Source organism: Apus apus, chromosome 2 (genome assembly GCF_020740795.1).
Source record: "Apus apus isolate bApuApu2 chromosome 2, bApuApu2.pri.cur, whole genome shotgun sequence".
Classification (NCBI taxonomy): Eukaryota; Metazoa; Chordata; class Aves; order Apodiformes; family Apodidae; genus Apus; species Apus apus.
In genome coordinates, this window is record NC_067283.1 from 94,786,987 (window position 1) to 94,806,377 (window position 19,391).

At 38.7% G+C, this 19,391-nt stretch overlaps 1 protein-coding gene across 6 annotated transcripts in view; it reads right to left on the minus strand.

The window, feature by feature from the left end:
- Positions 1 to 19,391, minus strand: part of CARMIL1 (capping protein regulator and myosin 1 linker 1) — a 193,922-nt gene that overhangs the window by 98,250 nt on the left and 76,281 nt on the right. For all 6 annotated transcript variants that reach the window (XM_051609134.1, XM_051609132.1, XM_051609133.1 and 3 more), the window contains exons 3-9: positions 15,656 to 15,706; positions 10,961 to 11,020; positions 9,065 to 9,186; positions 6,989 to 7,086; positions 6,571 to 6,641; positions 6,368 to 6,441; positions 1,270 to 1,345 (exon numbers count right to left, since the gene is read on the minus strand). In XM_051609134.1, the coding sequence (XP_051465094.1) occupies positions 1,270 to 1,345; positions 6,368 to 6,441; positions 6,571 to 6,641; positions 6,989 to 7,086; positions 9,065 to 9,186; positions 10,961 to 11,020; positions 15,656 to 15,706 (552 nt within the window). The remainder of the gene's footprint in view (positions 1 to 1,269; positions 1,346 to 6,367; positions 6,442 to 6,570; positions 6,642 to 6,988; positions 7,087 to 9,064; positions 9,187 to 10,960; positions 11,021 to 15,655; positions 15,707 to 19,391) is intronic.

The window sequence follows — 19,391 nt, forward strand, 5'->3', positions numbered from 1 at the left end:
TATGGCACGGATTAACTGTCCAATAATTTGCACTTTCCGGGTGTTTTTAACCGGATCTGTGGTATGTATAGAATGGAATGCGTGGAAAGATTTTAATTTTTTTTTTAAGGAATTCATATATATGTTTTCAAGATTGACACAGTTGATTTGTTGTACAGAAAAAAGTTGCTAAGAATGCAAAAAAACTTTCACGTCAAAATATCTCAGACAGATAATACAGCTAGTTCTTGTTCTAAGTCCACTACACTGGCCAGTCTTCTAACTAAGCAAACGTTTTTCACTGAAGCAGAAACTGATTAATTGCATCATATCTTTGAACAATGGTGATTTTAACAGGAAACTACAACACGATAAAAAATACCCCCAGTTTCATTCCATGCATAATTTTGAGTGAGGGGTCCCAGCAAGAGAGGTTTTTGCCTACTCTTCTGCCAAGAATCATATAAGCTAGTTTCTAGTGAATTTTCATGAAAAATTATAGCTTAGGAATCCAATTAGGGCACTTCCAGATAAATAAAATTGCATCCATTAAAACAAGATGAGATTCAACCTTCAGTTTTAAGGACAAAAGCTTCTGGATGCAAGTCTGAACCAATTTCTGAAACCACTAACTCTACCTGTGACTATAAAGTTTCAAGGTTAGAAGAAATAGTATATTTTTATATATTTAAAATGCCATCTAATTATTGATTTTATTTACCCATTCTTCAGCAGTCCAACTGGTTTAGATTTGCTCTCATTTTGCTTTCAGAATATCAATGTCACATATCACTACATACTTAGTACAACACAGGGTTATCTTCAGAGAACTGGGAGAAAAATTCATCAAGTTGCTATAAAAATTATGACAAAAAAATCTCATAAATATGCAGGAAAACAGAATCCTGATGTTTTCTTTCCACCTCCAAGAAGCAACTGAGATTTCTGACTGCTTTAGAGTCACTTTCCTATTTAGTATCCCAATACTGTTTGAAGGAGCTAGCAATGCCTAACAAAGCAGGGCTGTTAATTGCCCAATGAAGTTTTTAAACTTTTTTCACCTGAACTTTTGAGAAGACCTGACTTGTGGCAGTGTTCTCATGGCATGAATTGACTATTTAGCAGTTTATATTTTCCTGTTATGACTAAGGGGGAAAAAATTAAAATAAATTCAATAGATTACCCAGTTTCACTTGACTAAAAAAGTTCACCTCGAAAAATGCAACAGCATCCCCTAAAACACAGCACAGTCTGGCAGAAGCAAGTATATTGTTTCAATTTTTTACTTACTAATTTCAGATCCTTGGAAGATAGCTTTGTAAACCACTGATTATACTCCAGAGCAGCAACTATAGGTATTAAGTCTCTAGAAAAAGAAAAACACTTTTACACACATTTCATATAACTGTTGGCTTTCGTTATTTGAAACAATCTCTTAAGTGTTCTTCTGTATCTAATTCCCATAGTTTTGCAATGCTAACTGTCTCCCATCCCTGTTACAGAAAGCTCTGCATTCCAAAAAATAAGCACCACCAGCAGCTGCATGTCTTTCTCATATTTTAATACCAATTTTTGTCAGGTCAACTGACATCCATTCTAGCATGAATTTTTAAACCAGGAATTTGTCTGGGCTGCCATTCCTACTTTTAGCATTACTTTTTCTTCAGCCTGTGACATATTTAAGCTTCTTAATCACCTCTAATTATAATTGAGCATGACGCTAAAAAGCTTTCGGCAGTCTGATGATTTAATATAATTCCATGACTGAATGCTTCTAGAGAACACCTCCTTGTCTCATCTCTATAGTTAAACTCCCCGAGGAAGCAGGAGATCTGCTAAAGGATAATGAAACTTTCAGTGCAAACCCGCCTTAATTGTGAAAGGGATTTCACAAATGAAATTCTAAATTACTCCAATTTTCTTCATTCCAAACCTCTTAATGTGATCTGCTTTCCCTCTGTTAAGTTTCTCCAATAACATACATTGATAAGTGTCATGTACATACACTACCCCCCAAGCAGAATCATCCATCAAGCTCTAGCATACTATTTAGCAGCAGTTGGATCATTTTGACATAACATATTTAATACACATATACATTTACACCTGGACTTTACTCACCTCGTCTTTATAGAAGAGCTATAATGTATGCGAACTTATCCAACAAGGAAACAGTGCCATTCAAGCCTCAGTTTTTGCAGGGAGAAATGAGACCATTGGTTTTCACAAGTTAGACGTCCCCATCCCTCCCTCATCTTTTTATTCAGAACATATGCAAGTAGGCACAGATCTTAACTAAACAAGCAGCACCTTTCCCACATCATGTTTGCCTTCAGGGTGGGTGCCAAACACATAGGAAAGCCAGGAAACAAGGCACCATCGCATGGACAAGCCTTCAGCAGGCTATATTTTGCCTCTTTTGCCAGGCTATATTGGGAACTGCAGTTGCTAGATTTGAAAATACAAGCCCATCACTAAGGTAACTATGGCAATTTGCAGCAAAAGACTGTAGCCCACCAACTGCGAAGCTCCTGCAAATAGACCATTTTCACACTCCTGCAGAGGAACTAGTGTGTGGTGCCCTTCAAGGATTAAACCTGTTTTCCATCTTGTTCACAGCATACATCAAGTCTCGTGGTGAATTCATTTCCACCAACACAGTAGAGTCTTATCAGCTTCATATAGTGTATAGATTTATTTCTGTCCACCACGTTGTTTTTGTTCCTACACACACATGCTTTATCTCCATGTAAGGCAGCAAGTGATTTGTGAAATGGCAGGGGGGGGGAACCCAGAAGTATTTTCCCCTTAGGCTGGACAGGCAGAAACCTTGCTAGGGAGTAAGGAATGTCCATATACAGGTTTGTTCCTCCTTTGTCCTCCCCTGGAGCAATCAGTAAGAAGGTAATTCATTAGCAGCTTTATTTCCTCCTGCCTGTGCCTTTGCCTTGAAAGTGAAATGAACACAAGAGCCATTTTTCAGGAGTAATTTTGGTTTATCCACCCAGTGATAATCAGCCAGCCACAGCTGGTGGTGAATATTTCCAGGCAAACACTGGACAGGCTGGTGGTATCACCATCTCACCAGAGGAGAAGAGCTGTTCACACTGTGGACCACCACCACCCCCAAGGAGGCAGAAGGCACCACCAGCAGTTACATTTCAGCCATCATCAGCAGCCCAGTTCCTCCAAAGGAACAGAGCTATAACAGTCAGCAATCACTGGCTGCAAGAGCTTACACTGCCAGGGAGGTGAAGGGCTGGCAGGAGCCCAGTACCTTGTGGGCAGAAAAGCAGCTGCAGGCAGAACTTGCCTGAGACCATCCCTTCCTCCCCAGGTCTGAGAAGGAAGGCTGAAGGACAGGGGGTGCTCAGAGTTAGTGGGGAAAAACATCACACTTGAAAGAAGTTAAAGAAACATTGCTGCAGCAGGACAGGAATATTTAAAAACAAATCCACCCAGATGATTTGCAAATTCTCATGTTTACATAGTTTAGTCTTCCACAGTATTCAAGGCCTCTTTGTTCAAACCCCAGACAAGCACAGACACTGGCACCCTTCAGTAACACCAACTGCGAACCACATGGACACACACACACACCTCTTCCTCCCCACAGGCCTGAAGACTGTGGAACCTCTGCCCATTCTGCAGTAGTCTTACTGTCTAGAAACTTTGTTTTATCAGACTCTACCATCTTATTTTAAGGAGAAACCATGCAGCTCAGTCTTTTCTTAACTTTGTTCAAATTTTTGAAGGTGCTTCTGACCAATGAGGGTCCTTTAGGAATTTACCTCTACTCTTTCTCTTGCTGTGAGCTTGATTAACCTTAACACAGTTTTACTTGTCAAAACTATATATTGCTTTATTCACTCTATTCTATTAAATTCTAGATGTAGTACTAACAATGACCTGAATTCTTTAGCAACGGAGTATGAAAGAATGCTGTCAATCACTTCCAAAAGCAGGGTCTTCTCATAACTTTCCCTCATGAAGTTACATTGAGTTGGTTGTATTCGTTAGTTTACTAAGTTACCATCGAAATAAAGTAAGATTTATAAAATTCAAATCTGTGCCATTTTAAAATGAAAACAGATTCTCTTCTTCTGGAATGCAGAAAATGTCTCCAAGCTTCAACAACATTCAAGCTTCACCAATGCCTTCATGTTTTGCCAACATCTCTGTCCTGCCATGTATTTAAGATGGCAGGAAATCTAAACAGTGCAAAGAAAAAGAATCTAGCCAATCACACTGACAACAGAATTTCTGAATGTCCAAAAATGCCAAAAGATATGCAACACAGATGAAAATCATGCTACTGAGTTAAACAAGCCCTTTGCACTTTGAGCCTTTTTTTCTTTAAAAACAATTATATGGTTCACAGCACAACATGACTTCAGATGTCATGTTCCCATGTAGCAAGCCATGCTATGCACTCTAAACGTCAGATGCTTTGGGAACTTAAATGCATTTATAATTCATGCCATCTTATATTGACCTCTAACATAAATGCTTTACTAGGAAAAATGCATATTGCTCATTTTTGCAATGCATATGCCCTGTATCTAGAGAATTGGTGTGCCCATCACCTATCTCACTTCCAAGCTGCTCCACAACATGAAGTGTATAGCTTCAGTAATTCAAATAATTAGGTGGAAAAGATACAACAGTCTCTCAAAAACCAAAGTATGATGGCATATTGTTAATTTATAGTATTCTCACTGTGCTAAATATCTCACAAAACACTTGCGTACATTATTGAATTGACTGGGATCTCAGATCCTAATTAGTATTTTTAGTGAATAAAATAAGGTTTTGGCTTCTTAAAAAAATTATTTTTGAAATTTAAATCTAAAACCTTTGGCTCAGTTCAGTCCTGAATACATAGAAACTCTCATCACAAGATGGATTCACAGCATGTAAATGGCTCCAAAGTTGTTTTGAATCTTTGGACTTACACAATCCTCAGACACTTAATTAAAACTTTTATTAACAACACAAATATATTTCCTCAGTGATGTCAAATTTGTAAGGTACACTTCAACTAAAAGCTTGTGTAAAGCATCAAACCCATTATTATATTTTCTGAAAGCCAACTCTTTTGAACCAGCCAAGATATTCTAAACTCTTAAAACACTACTTCTATCTACTCCTTCCTTATAAGTAATATTTTTCTTTTCCAATAAACTGTTTAAACATTAATTTCTCCTGAAGCTTGGTATCCGTAAGTCACTTTCTCAAGAATGCCTCATGGTCTTCTCAGCACTTCCACCTTGCAATGTTTAAAGCATTCTTATGTTCTTGTCCCCCATTTGTTTGTGCTGAATAGTATTTCTTTCCCCTTCTCTCAGCAAGGCTAAACCAATCAGTCTTTGGCTACATCCATCATGCCCTAGTTGCAGCCCTGTAGTTTTGTTCAAGTTACCTCTGAATTAGCCAAGAGAGGAACAGATTAGTAACTTTGCCATGAGATTCCGTGTGTACTGTGAAAACCCATCACAGAAGCTGAGTTAGTATTTAAGGGGGGTTGTGTGTTTACATACTAGATAGCTTAAAGCTGCAAAAAATGCTGTGGCAAAACACTCTTATTTACCTACCTGGTTCAGCCTTCCTGAATCTGACAGATTCTTATTTCTTCCATTGTGCCTTCCCAAATAAACAAATGTTTTCTCTATCTTATTTACAGTTTCTTAAATTTGTAATTTTCCTTGTATAATGATGGATTTTAGTTAAGACTCCCTCCCACTTCCTCCTACTTACATATCTTCAGATTCTACTTAGAATCCAACTTTCTCAGCCAGCTAAATTCAGTAAACCAATTACAACACTTAGCTTAAGTTTCAGCATCTCATAGTAAAATTACTCTCAATTAGCTTCTCTGGAAGCACACTTTTTTTAAAGCATCTATTGTGAGTGGGGAAACAACTGGCTGGGATTCAGTTGAACAACTTGAACATTCTACTGAAAAATTTCCTTTACTGTGTATACCATGAGAAAAAGATTCTGCATAAGTAAAGACTGTATAATTTCCCTTTTCACTTTGCCCACCAGATGTAGTTGCATGTTTTCTCTGCTGAATTTGAGCTCTTACATCCGCCATCACAGAAAAAGTATCTATCTGCTGCCTTTCTGGAGTGCTTCCAACAGCCAAATAAGATAAATATATTTGGCTCCTCAGGGCTCTCAGGCTCCTCAGTGAAATGTGCTCTCCATGGGGCTTTTGTACAAAACCAGCAGCTTTGTGCTGAAAACTAAAAACACTACAGACGGTCGTTTCAGAGGTCTACACATTCAAGGAACAGCTATGGGACCATCCCACCAGAGCAAGGGCAGGCAACAGGGAACAAGGAAAGTTTCCAAAATATTAGCATGATTACTGCATATTATTTACCTGTGGTCAAGGTGGCTGAAGTCTTGCAAATTCAACTCTCTGGTATCTTGTGTCAGATAAATTGTATCAACATCCTGTTAAAATACATAACCAAATACATCTTTACAGAACTGGTATTTTTTTTCCAAGTACTAGGATTTACCTGTTCTTTCATCATTTGTACAGTTAGCTGAAAAAAGCTCCAGAACAAGACATGTACTTACCCACTGTACTTCTTCTCTGTAGGGAAATCCAAGCCAATCACAAACACAGGCATACATCTGCGAAAAGCCTCCTAAAAAACCCCAAGAGAGTATTTATCACAATAGTAAAACAAGCAAGCAAACAAACAACATCCAAAAGAATACTTTAATACTTCAAGTCTTTCAAAACTCACTCTCTTTATCTCTCAGGAGGGTGTCCACTGTGCTCCTGAAAGAAACTAAGACTATCCTATCTTTGCCTGACAGGTTGCAAGAGAGCTTAAAATAATGCCTTCACCTACCAACCAGAAGTCGGCTCTGAACTAATTACACCCTAAAACTAATTACACCTTTACAATCTTCTGCCAGAAATAGAATGAAACTTCCTCACAGTGCAGTTCCAGCCTCTTTATATTCGAGTCTTTAAATTCATTCTCACCACAAGGTCCAAGTTCTGCCACTGTCTGACTGTCCCACAGGGCCTGGAGATTAGCCAGTCTTTCTGAAGGCTCCATAGTTACTTTTTTCAGAATCCGCCTAGATGCAAAAGGGGAAAAAAATATATACAAATCTCTCATGACTTTGAAAGTGTTTTTAAATTCAGAAATCATCTTTATTTCAAGTATGATTAAAAAATGAGTGTATAGGAAGAATTACCATCTTTAACACAACTTGCTTCTCTGTCTAAAAGTCACACAAATTGTGACACAGTCCAGTAGGAGCAACATTTGTCTCTTTCCAATTATTAACCCTCTGACTGCTGGAGCAACAGAGCCCTTTTCTATGCCAGGATTGCTCTAGCTAAGATTTGCAGCCCTCATATAACACAAGGAGCCCCAAAACAGGGGAGAGACATATTATTACTGGTTACCCTGAAACCACTGCTGTTTATCCAGAGCTTTTATGCAGTGAAAGCACTATGGTGCAAAGAGCCACAGAACATGCTGAGTAGCTACATCTGGCCTCTAGGTTGCACTCCAGGTACTCAACTCCAATCTTTGTAATTCGGCAGTGTTCCTCCTCCACTAGACAGAAACTCAGTCCATTCCTGCCTTTTAAGAAATGAAATTATCTGTTCTTCTGAATGACAGGACTGCTTGATAAACTGCAGAACCCCATAAAACAGGGGGATGAATTAATAAAAGTTATTAATGGAAGAAACCTCTTTCCCTCTTTTCTTGCCTGTTCTGGTCTTACATAATCTGCACAACTCCAGTGTATTCCTTTTGGAAAGTTGTGCCATCTGAGACAGGAGCAAGAAATTTGATTTCTTTTCTGGGAAGCAAGTACTCCATATATAGCTGCCCAAAATGCACCAACAACATTACAAGAAATCCCAGAGAAAACATGTGTAGTGCTCAAGGCCTTCACAGACACACAAGCAAAAATGCACAGCCTTCCAGCCCTCTTCACTCTACTTTTTTGCCTGCAATTCCCACAATCACTGAGGTTTTATGGCAAATCTGCTCCGAAATGTATGCATGCTTTTTGAAGGAAGAGCTTGATCTCCATTCAGGCAGTTAATAATACTGTCACAGAGAAAAACTGTAAGTAAAAAACCAAAACTGCCAGCCACAGTTTATGAACTAGATTTCCTACTCCACCTACAGAATAATAATAAAGGTGAATAATAGAGACAGGCACCCAAAATAAAACATGTTAGATGTAAATGGTCAGGCTTTACATCTGTTACAAAACTTATAAAAATCAACATATCTGGGAAAACTCTTTTGCACAGTCAGTTTTCTCTAATACCACTGAAAACCAGGAGCTGAAGAGAGTAATAAGAGCTGCATTATCTGGTATAGAGTGATGAAGATGAGGTAAGGACAGAGAGAAGAAATAAAAGAAAATTAAGAAAAACTACTGAGAATTGCTGCAAGATGATAAAATTCAGAGGCACAGATACCAGGAAAACAACAATCAAACCCCCCCAAACAACAAAATACAAAAAAAACCCAAGAACAATGCCTAAAGCAGAGCAAAAAAGCTAGAGAATAGAGGTATGATCCAAGGAGCCTGTTACACCATGAAAAGTACATGACAAGACTGCCCAGGGCTCAGTTTTGAAGAATAAAGCTTCCAATCACAAGTATCCTTTCAAAAATACTTAAAGTAAACAGAACTTCTCCCAACTCAGATTTTACTTCTGGGGGAAAAACAAAAGCAATACCCCAAAGGAGTAAACTACAAGAAAAAGCCAGAACCAAAGCTATACCAGAAGTTGGAGAGGCAGTAAGGTAAAATAAAAACTTACAACTCCAAACACCTGCATCACCCCCTTAAAATGAAGGCTCTTGTGACCCTACAGACCACATTTAGCCTACCTCTGCTCTGCACTGCTTCCTGGTTCTACCATATAACTGGACAAAAGCTTAGCCCTTGCCTCAGGGTGTTTCCATATCCTCTGTGCATTTCTGAAGACGGGGTGGAGAGACCAGTGGACAAGACGTGCTGTCTTTTCACCCTTTCTGCACTATCTGTTCCCACTTGAGGTGCCCTAAAAGACACTTACACTGGTGAGAGTCCAGGGAATATCTTCCTGAGGCAGGTCCCAATGTGTGCCAGCACCTCACTCACATCGTCCGAGGATGCCATCTTCATGGAGATGCTGCATTTTTCAGTTTCCATAATCAACTATAAATAAGAGAGCATGAGAGCAAGAACTGGATATCATATAATTCATGTCCACTTAAAAAAGGAGAGCATTTTTGAATGCCAGAGGAATGCTTTGTGTGCTGGTAGGAATCTGTTATTCTTCAAGACATGACATGGCAATGTTCCAGGTAAAGTTTCTGAAAGTTGTTCTTGAATGTACAAAACGGTCATACTCAGACTTTGCTTTTCCTAACAGTGTCCTGCTTCCCATAGGAATAAAATTTTCAAAGGATTTTGACCTCAGCTGACACTTCAAAAACTAAGAACTTTTCACAGCACTGTCATCTTTTGAAACACATCCCAGAACACCAGGAGAAGTGAATGGAGTCTGACAGGAAACTATTGAATGAGCAGGGCCTGCTTCCTCCAGCAAAAAGTAAAAGTCTTTAATGGCCGTGATCCTCTGGAAAAGCTCTGATGCTTTCATCTATGCTGTTTAAGAAAATGTTATGGTAATACATTGTCTCAGTTCAGATGAAGCAGTAACTCAGCTAACATAACTGTCCTGCTCTCTGGGGGATACATGCTTCAGCTAGGGGAAAAATAAAGCATTTTGCAGCCACTCTCTCCTATATTGAGTGGTCAGAATCAAATCAGATTACAGTATTACTGACACACCAGGTCTGCTGCTGCTGTCAGCTGCATCACAGGAAGCAATATAAAGTTTCTCTCTTCTCCAACATAAATATTTAGCACAGACCAAGTCAGAAACTCTTTTTAAATGAGGAGCTGTGCATAAACAATAAAAAGCTAACATTAAGAATAAACAAGAAGTGTAGATAGACAGTATACAGGGAGGACACTGAGTAGAATGCTGTAGAAGATTTTTTTTTACTGAAACTGGTTCCCAGGGCTCTTTTGGTTCTCAGTTCCTGTTTAGGGTCATCAGCAGGATACCTCTCAAAGAGGCTGTACTATCCCAAAAGCACACCAAGAATTTTCACACATTTGTCCACCAATTCAACTCCTTTCTGAACTGTCACTCCCGGAAGATGAATGAGTGTGAAAGTTACTACTGTTTTTCATTGTCACCAACATTAACTCAACATTTCCCTATATTACTCTGTCCATTTGTTCACTTATCTTACAGTGGGAACCTTTCTGTGAGATGCTCAGCACAAGAATACATCCTTCAGGCATCATGGATGTAACGTGCTGTATGCAGGGAAATTGCAACAATACTATTTGCCCCACAAGCAGTAATCTAGGAGCCTGCCTGCCTGTAGCCTTACACATTTAAAACACAAATGAATACAAACACACAAAACCTTAAAAAATACTTCAGGAAAACAATATGCTAAGTCAGGCTGCTGAAGAACACTTGTAGACTCTGCTACAGTAGTGATTGTCTGTGCTTTCAGGAATAATTAGCATTAGCTACCATGGCATTTTAGTGCCTTAAATAAATGAAGCCACGAAAACATACAAAGAATTGACTGTCTCCCCATTAAAACAACAAACATCTGGACTTTTTTTTTTCCCCCCTCCTCTTTTAGGAAAGCTTCAAAAGCTAGGTTAAAAAAATGACATGTTAAACAAGAGCTTGTCAGGGTTCAAAAAAGTTTTAGATGCTCCTATTTTTAAAAGCCAAACAGACATGAAACACATTAAAACTTTAACACAACTGGTCTGTCAAATATTGTCAACATATTCAACTTATGAATAAAAAATGTATTAAAGGCATTCATCTTTTCAGCACCTTCTCTTCGATACTAACTTATTTGGGCATATCTTATATCTAGAATACACTCACCTGACCCGGTTTACTGGAAGTTACTCCTTGGATTTCCAAGTAGCTGAAAGTCATTTCTAACTGTAGTTAAAAAAGAAAATGCCAAATTAGTGCAAACTTTATCTTATTTTAAAGAGCATTTAAGCTTTTCAATGAGGTTACGAAAACTTTTTGCAAGGCTGTTATTTTACGTTTATTTCTGTAACAATATAATAGAATCACAGAATGGTTAAGATTTAAGGGACCTTAAAGATCATCAGGTTCCAACCTCTGTGCCATGAGCAGGGACACCTCATGCCAGGCTGCACAAACCTGGCCTTAAACACCTCCAGAGAGGGGGCATCAACAACCTCCCTAAGCAACCTATTCCAGTGCCTTACTACCCTCATGGTGAAGAATTTCTGCCATGTGTCTAACTTAAATCTCCCCTCCCTCAGTTTAAACCCATCACCTCTTGTTCTATCACTGCCCTCTCTGGTGAAAAGCCCATCCCCAGCTTTTCTGTAGACAATTGACACCAAGAATTTGCTAATATCTTATTAGACTATGTTTTACACTTAAGGAAACAGTTACATTTGCTTGTTACTGGTTTGAATTATTATTAGAGCTTACAGGAATACCACATTGGGCCTTTCACATAAGCTTATAAAAATAATGACAAAATTTTACTATAAAAAGCATCATTTATACAACACCCTACTAATGTGTACTCTTGTGACTGAATAATCATTAATTACAATATTGACAGCATAATTGGTTACACTGATCACAGATGTGAAAAATTTTATAGCACAGAAACTGAAGGGACATGCTTAAACAATTTTGTATGTAGACATATATAAATAAAAGTACCATAGCTAGCTACAAATATAGACATATAAATGCTCAAGACTCCTTTAGCATTCCTAAAAGCCTGAGAGGAAATAATACATTAGCTTTGCCTGAGTGGGTTATCTGGATGACAGTCAGGATAGGCAGGGTGGAACAGTGAACACACTGAATCCAAATAGAAGCTTAGAAAGCAGCAGGGAAGTCCTCTTCTCCAAGGTCAAATCTAGGGCTACAGAACATGCTGAGATCTGAATTCAGAATTACATCAAGAAATGCCCTAACAGTTGAGATATGCAGAAAAGAACCCAAAACTCTTAGATTGAATCGTAACTGCGGGGCAAGACATTTGCATGGTCATTTCCTTTTGTTTATCATTAAGACCATTTTAACTGAGCAATTGTACAAAGTTTCCTGTACTTTATCTTATCCTAGGTTCACAGTCAGTGTGCTCACAGGCTAACTAGCAAACCCTATACTACTCTATTTCTGTATATGTGGCAAACTTTTTAAAAGATTAACCTGAATGACTCCTGGGGTGTTCAGAACCCAGATGCAGCTCTTAAGACTCTCCACTAAGGCTGCAACAGCTCATTGTGAAGTCAGGAATGGAGGTACCAGTTTCTAACCATAAGAACCAGCTAAAAGTTTCTTCAGAAACCAGCAAGGCAGTAGGGAGAGCTCCAAAACTCCAAGGTCTCACTGCCAAATCTATAAGTATTCACATACAGTGCTACCACAGGATGAAGCTGTGCCAAGACATGCCATTAAAATAACAATGATTTAGAATGCTTTAAAACTTAGGAGTTTTTAATGAAATAGAAAAACCTTTTTAAGCATTTAGCTACATTATCCACTCACAGCTGCAGAGACTGAAGAATTTATTACTATTTGTTCTTTGTTGCCCATTTACTGAATCCTATTCCCATCAATTGCCTTATTATTTGACAGTATCAGAAGACATAAGCAGCCCTCAGCCATTTCTGTGCAACATCCACCTTCCACCAAACACCTAGTAATAAAACTTTATGCTGAAGCTTTTGAGGAGTCTTCACCTGTTTTACTTCACTTACTCTGTGTGGACAGCATCCCACAGCAAACAGGCAGTTCCAGACCACAGAGGTGCCACTGCAGCTGCTAAGGAAGCGAGTCTACACAGGGAACTGAAGCAGGAGAGGCAGAACCAGCGCAAGCTTCCTTCCAGTGCCCGCACCAGCACTTTGCATTTTTCCAAGGATAAGGCCACTTCAGGTGTCTGATTTTTAAGCTAAGACTAGCCAACTTTTGTGATTGCAGGATATGGTTCTGTGCAGTTCATTCAGGCCAGAAAGGACAAGAAAAAATAAAATAATAATAGGACCTCATAGCAGCTCTTGCTCACTACCAGAGTAAGCCAGACCACTGGTACAGAAGTGAAAGGTTCTTTTTCTCCAGTGCTAGTCAAAATAAACAACTTAATATATGAGAATATCTAATAATTATTTACCAAAATCACAACAAAATGTTAGGGAAAGGTTTCTATGACTGAAATCCTTCCTATTTTGCAAATTATTTACCTACCACAGATTGAAGGTTTTGCTTTTGCTAACGTACTTTCTATGTGCAAACATACATGAACAAAAATCCTTTTCTATTCCTGAGAAAAGTTTACACAGATCCAGACTCAAGGATTCATTCTGCAAAAATACTTTTAGCTAGAATTAACAAATACCAGGACATGTGGCAACACCTCTATAATTCATCTTTACTTAATTTTTCCACCTAAAACCATGGATTTACAGCCATTAGGTTGCAGTAAAAACACATAGCACATTCTAAACATGATCTACCTGAAACAATGAAATAATTTTTGCAAAGCTTAAAAAAGCATCATCATATTTATTACCTACAACTGTATTTTTGAAAAATCTTCCTAAAAGTACCACTCATTCAGTGACCCTCCACTTAACCAAACCAGCTAATTTCACAGCTTTCAATTCTTTTCAATCAAAACTTCCTGAAAGCTGTCACTAGAAATATGTTCATAAACCTGAATTACACTCCCACAAATATTTCGTACACTTATCTGTGGGCTTGATGACACATCCAACATTTACCAATGTTGCAACTATGCTTTACACAGACTACAGCAAGAATTAGTAGGCTTTGAGTACTTTCTTTCTTATCTACCCATCTAGATTAGTGGAAATGATCTGATTGGACTTGAGCGTAAAGTTATGAAGTGGCTACTGTAATATCCTTGTTCTAAGGAGTTGGTATTCTAGTTAATTAACCTTTGTTCTTTTTAACTTTGATCCATGTTTAGTAGATACATCTCAACAGCAATGTTTAAGCAAAAGTGAAGCCTGGAATGACATGTAGTAATAATAATCACTCAAAAATGGACATCTCTCAGCCTAATCAATTCTGTGAGAGTTTCCCAGAGAAATTAAGTGTCTTTGCTCCATGTTCTCAGCTGTCTTGCTAGGAGTTACTGTATGGCAGTTATATCTATGTCGGGCTCAGAAAGCTTGTAAACAGCTTTTCAGAATACTACAGATGATAAAATTCAGGAAGTTTCACTAGTCCTAACAAAGTTTAATTTTTACACAAATCATTAGCAGACACAGTTTTGTCTTATCACCTTTCTTTCATTTGTTATCACTAAAGTCACACTTTTATTAGTACAAACATATATGTTCTAGATCTCCATGAAAACAGAAGTTGTTTTTCAACCATGTAAATCCATTTAATAAAAAGTTTTGAGAGGTGTCTTTAACACTAGAGTACAGCTACTCCTTAGCACTATAAGCACCAGCCTTCAAGAGCTTTTTGATGAATGACAATGGTTTTGCTGTTATTTAACAAGATCACCATCACCACCTGTCCATCATACTGACATTGCACTGATGTCTGAGCTGTTCATCCACTGGTTCTGTATTTCCCTGCAATCAGTCACCAAACCCTGTCTCAGAAACAGGCTGCAAACTGTCATGATCCAAAAGCCAAGAGAAAACCAACTGAAGACATCTGTGCTGCAGGGATAGGGTGATCAACTGAAGGAAATAAGTTTCGGCAGATATTCAAGTTAGTGTCATCCTGCCTGTCAGTCAGCATCTTCAAATTATAGTTAAGGATGGTAACATTTACCAGTGACCATAGCTGAAAAGCTGGTATCATTCAATTTACTGATCCTGTTTTATCATGAAGCATATGTGTATATGTGTGTATATATATACACATACATACACACCCACACACGCACACATATGTATGTGTAAAACACAACAAAATAGAACATGTGCCAAAGTCCCATTCACTGATTCCAGGTTGGACAACAGATAATCTTCCTCATCAGTCATTCATTTCATTCATATGGAAAATATCTTTCTCTATTACAGCAATAATTACAAATTGTCCAAGGAATACAAAAAAATAATTCACCAACACTGGCAAGGTAGGTTGGTGAGACGCTTTTCAAAATGAACCACAGAAATCACCAGAAAACAGCAGAATTTAATACAACTCAACATAATTTCTCCAAAAGGGAATAAAACCATCAGCTTATCTGGACATAAACTGTCCCACTACTAATGTCATCAGGGTCCTCTCATGGTTCTTCAAGTTGGTGTGGTGTTTCCAACAAAATTCTTCACCCAAATGTATTTCTAGAAAATACTTCTAAAATAGTATATATAAATAGACAAGTCCATTTAAGACAGACACTAGTAGCAGAAGCACCATTCTAACAACCTCAGTGCCATGCAACATACCATTCCTTCATTTATTTATTTATTTTTAAACAGACACATGAGTATAACTAAAATATGCCAAGTTTATACAACTTAGTTTATGCAACTTAAATTTGTATCTAAAAAACTGGAATATTTACAGAAACAGTAGCTTTACCTTAGTGGGAATCCGAGATGTTAAAAGAAATGCCCGACATGATGCCAACACCTATTGAAAAAGAAGAACAGATTTTGTGAGAAATATTTAATTTATCAGGAGTATCACTACAGATTCCCTTCTAGAAAAATTCTGAAACAAAAGGGAACTCTACTAGAGTGAGCATCGATTCCCTTTGCTGTCATACTCTCAAGGAACCAAAAATGGGCTCAGATCCAATAGAGCACAGTAAAGAGACTGCTGCAATCTGATAAGCTATAAGCTAGCTGTAGCATCAAACTGAAGAGATTTATTTAATCAGCTTCCCAATAACATCTAATAGCAATTTTAGTGACATTTTAAAAAGAAACAAGGACAAGAAGTCCTACCAGGACATATGATGTACTTAAATACAACAAAAATACACAAGATAAACATATTATTAATAATATAAGAGACCATAAACAAACATTGTATTTTAGACATATTTAGTGTATTTCTGGAGCAACAATACAAAGATTTCTTATCAGTACAACCTGCATTTCTTTTCCAGCAAGAACAATGGAAAAACATTACTAGATTAGGTAGACCAGTGACTGTGGGGAGAAAACACAGTATTTCAGAAGTTATCGTCCATCAAACTATAATGATATATAAAGGTACCGTTCCAACATCCAGTAGCACATTCCACTCACAGATTTTAGACTTTCCAAAAGGGATTACCCATTTTGCAAAACTAAAGCATTGCTTTTTAATTTACCTGCCTACAGAATTAGTTACTGTTTGATCCATCTTTTTCCAGACAAAAACCTGAATTTAATTCAAACACCTGGATCAAAACCCCATAGCATGTGCAGAGCTAGTCTTACAGCAGGGACCTCCTGAACCCAGTTCTGCTCTGTAAGTATCCATCTCCAGGTGAGCAGGTTGACACAAAACATGTTCCTCACTCACAAATGGAGAACCTGCCCAAGAAGGTAACCCAGCACCCAGCTCTGAATGCCATTCAAATGGTTTGGAGATTGGATTTCAGCTTCATATCTCAGGTGAACCACATCTTGCTAAAACCCTAGAGCGCGAATGCTGCTTTGTACTGATACCGGATCAGTACACAGACTGTTTCAAGGTTGATGTCATGAGATCTAGCGCTTTGGTCACCACTGGTGGAGAGCCAAACCATTGTGGAATAGTAACCACATCCTCCTGTAAGACTCCCCCTTCTCCAAAAGCCCATTACACCCGTTGACACTCAGCCGCTGCCACTCAGCTGGCAGGTCCAGGCCCTGTCAGGCAGGCCCACCTTGTCCTCTTGCACTCAGGGATGGGGGAGAAATAGTCTCTGCTGCTTTCCTCCCAGCTGTGCCTATCACAAGTATGTCTTCCGCAACTCGGCAGAGTAAGGCGAAGGGTCAACCTGAGGGGTTTTTACCACTGGACAGAGTTCCCCTAACATGACAGCATATTTCTTTCACAGTAACAGTGACCCTCCCTCACCCAGCTCCTCAGGGCAGCTGCCCGCAGAGTGTGCACTTCACTCCCCTGGGAGCCTCTGAGGAGGAAGACACCCTCAGTCACAGCCCTGTGTGCTCAGAAGAAAAGCTTTGCTATCAGTAACAGGGCCCCACTTGCCCATCATCATCTCCACAAACAAGCTACCCAGCTCTCAGAACCACCAGCAAAATGACTCCAGAGCAGCAAGCAGAGCAGCTGCAGCAGCTTCTCCTGATCTCTTTCAGGTCACCACATCTCAGGTGCAGATGTAAGACACTCAGGGGAAAGTACAGTTTTTGAAGAGCTGCTTTCCACATTTACCTTCTAGGTATTGGCCTACAACATTAGAGAGATTAGTGTTCGTGTATTTGCCACCAAAGCAGGTTGGCCGATTACAGAAAAATCAAGCCACAGTCCTGTTACAAAACATCTGCCTGCATATATGGGTTAAAGCTACTTTATGAGGATTGATAAGGTGCCTTTAACATGATTACAATATATATGAACAGTCCAAGTAACAAAGGTAAATCCAAACCAGGTAACTAGAAGGCTGTAACTTTCCAATTATGTTGGAAAAAGTATGTTCCAAAAGAGCATATATCAGTGTATCACTGTGTGGTGGATGTACCAAGGCTCCAAGAGTGAACTTGCTAAAACCAACAAAGCTGAAGTCTCAACTTACCTTAAGAAGATGCATTTACATACAAAGGAGAGGATTGCTGTAAAATGATACTCCCCACTCAGCAGGTAAAGAAACAGCTCTTGAGTAAAAAGATGCTTTTTTGTGCCTGAGCCCTCTAACCCAGTAACACTGTTTCACAGTTGAAACTGTCACAAACAAATAACACTTGGATTTTTACATAAAGTCAATTGAAAACAAGGTCAACTATTAATGCAAAATTAATGTCCCATCCTGACAACAGCAGGACTAGATATATTTTTGACAATGGCAGAATTGACCAAGAGGAGGCTTGGTGTTTATCACAATTTTAGCTGCTAAAATCCATGAGTATGCGTCATGCCTTTGACAGGATCAGATTTGTCTACTGCCTTCTGATCATTATTTTTTTATATTTTCAAAATTGTATGCGACATCTGCATTTTAACATCACCGTTTTTGTTCACATTTTGCAACACAGTACCCTCTACCCCAAATTAATTTGAGACTCGTTGGATAAGCTGCAAAACATTAACAGTCTTCAATGACCTCTTCCTCCTCCACAAGGCTGCAGTGCATATACAAATAAGGGCTGTTCAGATACTGGGTCACCCATATCTCTGTCAATAGAATTCTGCACAGTGGCTAGTACTTGCAAAGGCAACAGAAGGTATATTATGGGCTACTTAAAGAAATGTTATCACACTATTCCTTCCTTTGCAGAATACAATGCTGGAGCCAAAGAGAGAGGCACTAGAGGTGTTTTCACACTGATGGTCCAAGTGTCCTTTTGAACACTGAGCTATTTCTGCTAAGGAAGTCCCAGTTCTCCGTTGCATTCTTCTGACATGAATAATGAGTATGTATTTAGTTGCACAATTGTCTAGATCTTTCAGAAGTACCCAGGAGTGTTGACTTTCATGAAAGGCAGATTCTAGATTTCCTGAAGTATTTAATTTCTTCATACAAAAAAAATAAATAAAAATAAAAAGCTAAAATAGCCACTAGATACTCCAAAGCAGTTCTCAAGCATCTTATGGAGAAGATTCTGCCACCATATTACTTATTTTTCACCCAGGGAACCTTGAGTACAGGAGGAATGTTGTGGTCAAAATCACTTGGAAAATCAGAGGCTCAGAGAAGCAGATCCCTATCCAGGGACAACAAAGCACTTCCTTGCTCGCAACCTACCAGGAATGTCAGCTGGGCATGTGCAGAACCTCCCTTATCTTCTGTTAAGAAAATGATCACATGTTCAGCTCAATAAGTAGTAGCCCCATTCCTCCATAACCATTTTATTTAGTCACAAGTGGCATTCAATCATTACCAAAGTTAAAAGATGTCATCAAAACATAAACACATGCAAGGTAATGAAAGGGACTGGGGAGCGAATTCAAGCTGTACGTGTAACGAAAAGGTTTGCAAGTGCCTGATATGAAGGCAGCAAGCACATCCAGGCATATTTTATACAGGCTACATAACCAGGCTGCTGCTCCATGGAAGGCACAATAAAAAAGAATTATAATTAGTTTACTGTAGCTTCAGTCTGTCTTCCTCCTCTACCTGTTTTCAAGTACAAAATAGGATTCGTTTTTGAATGTTAAGTAG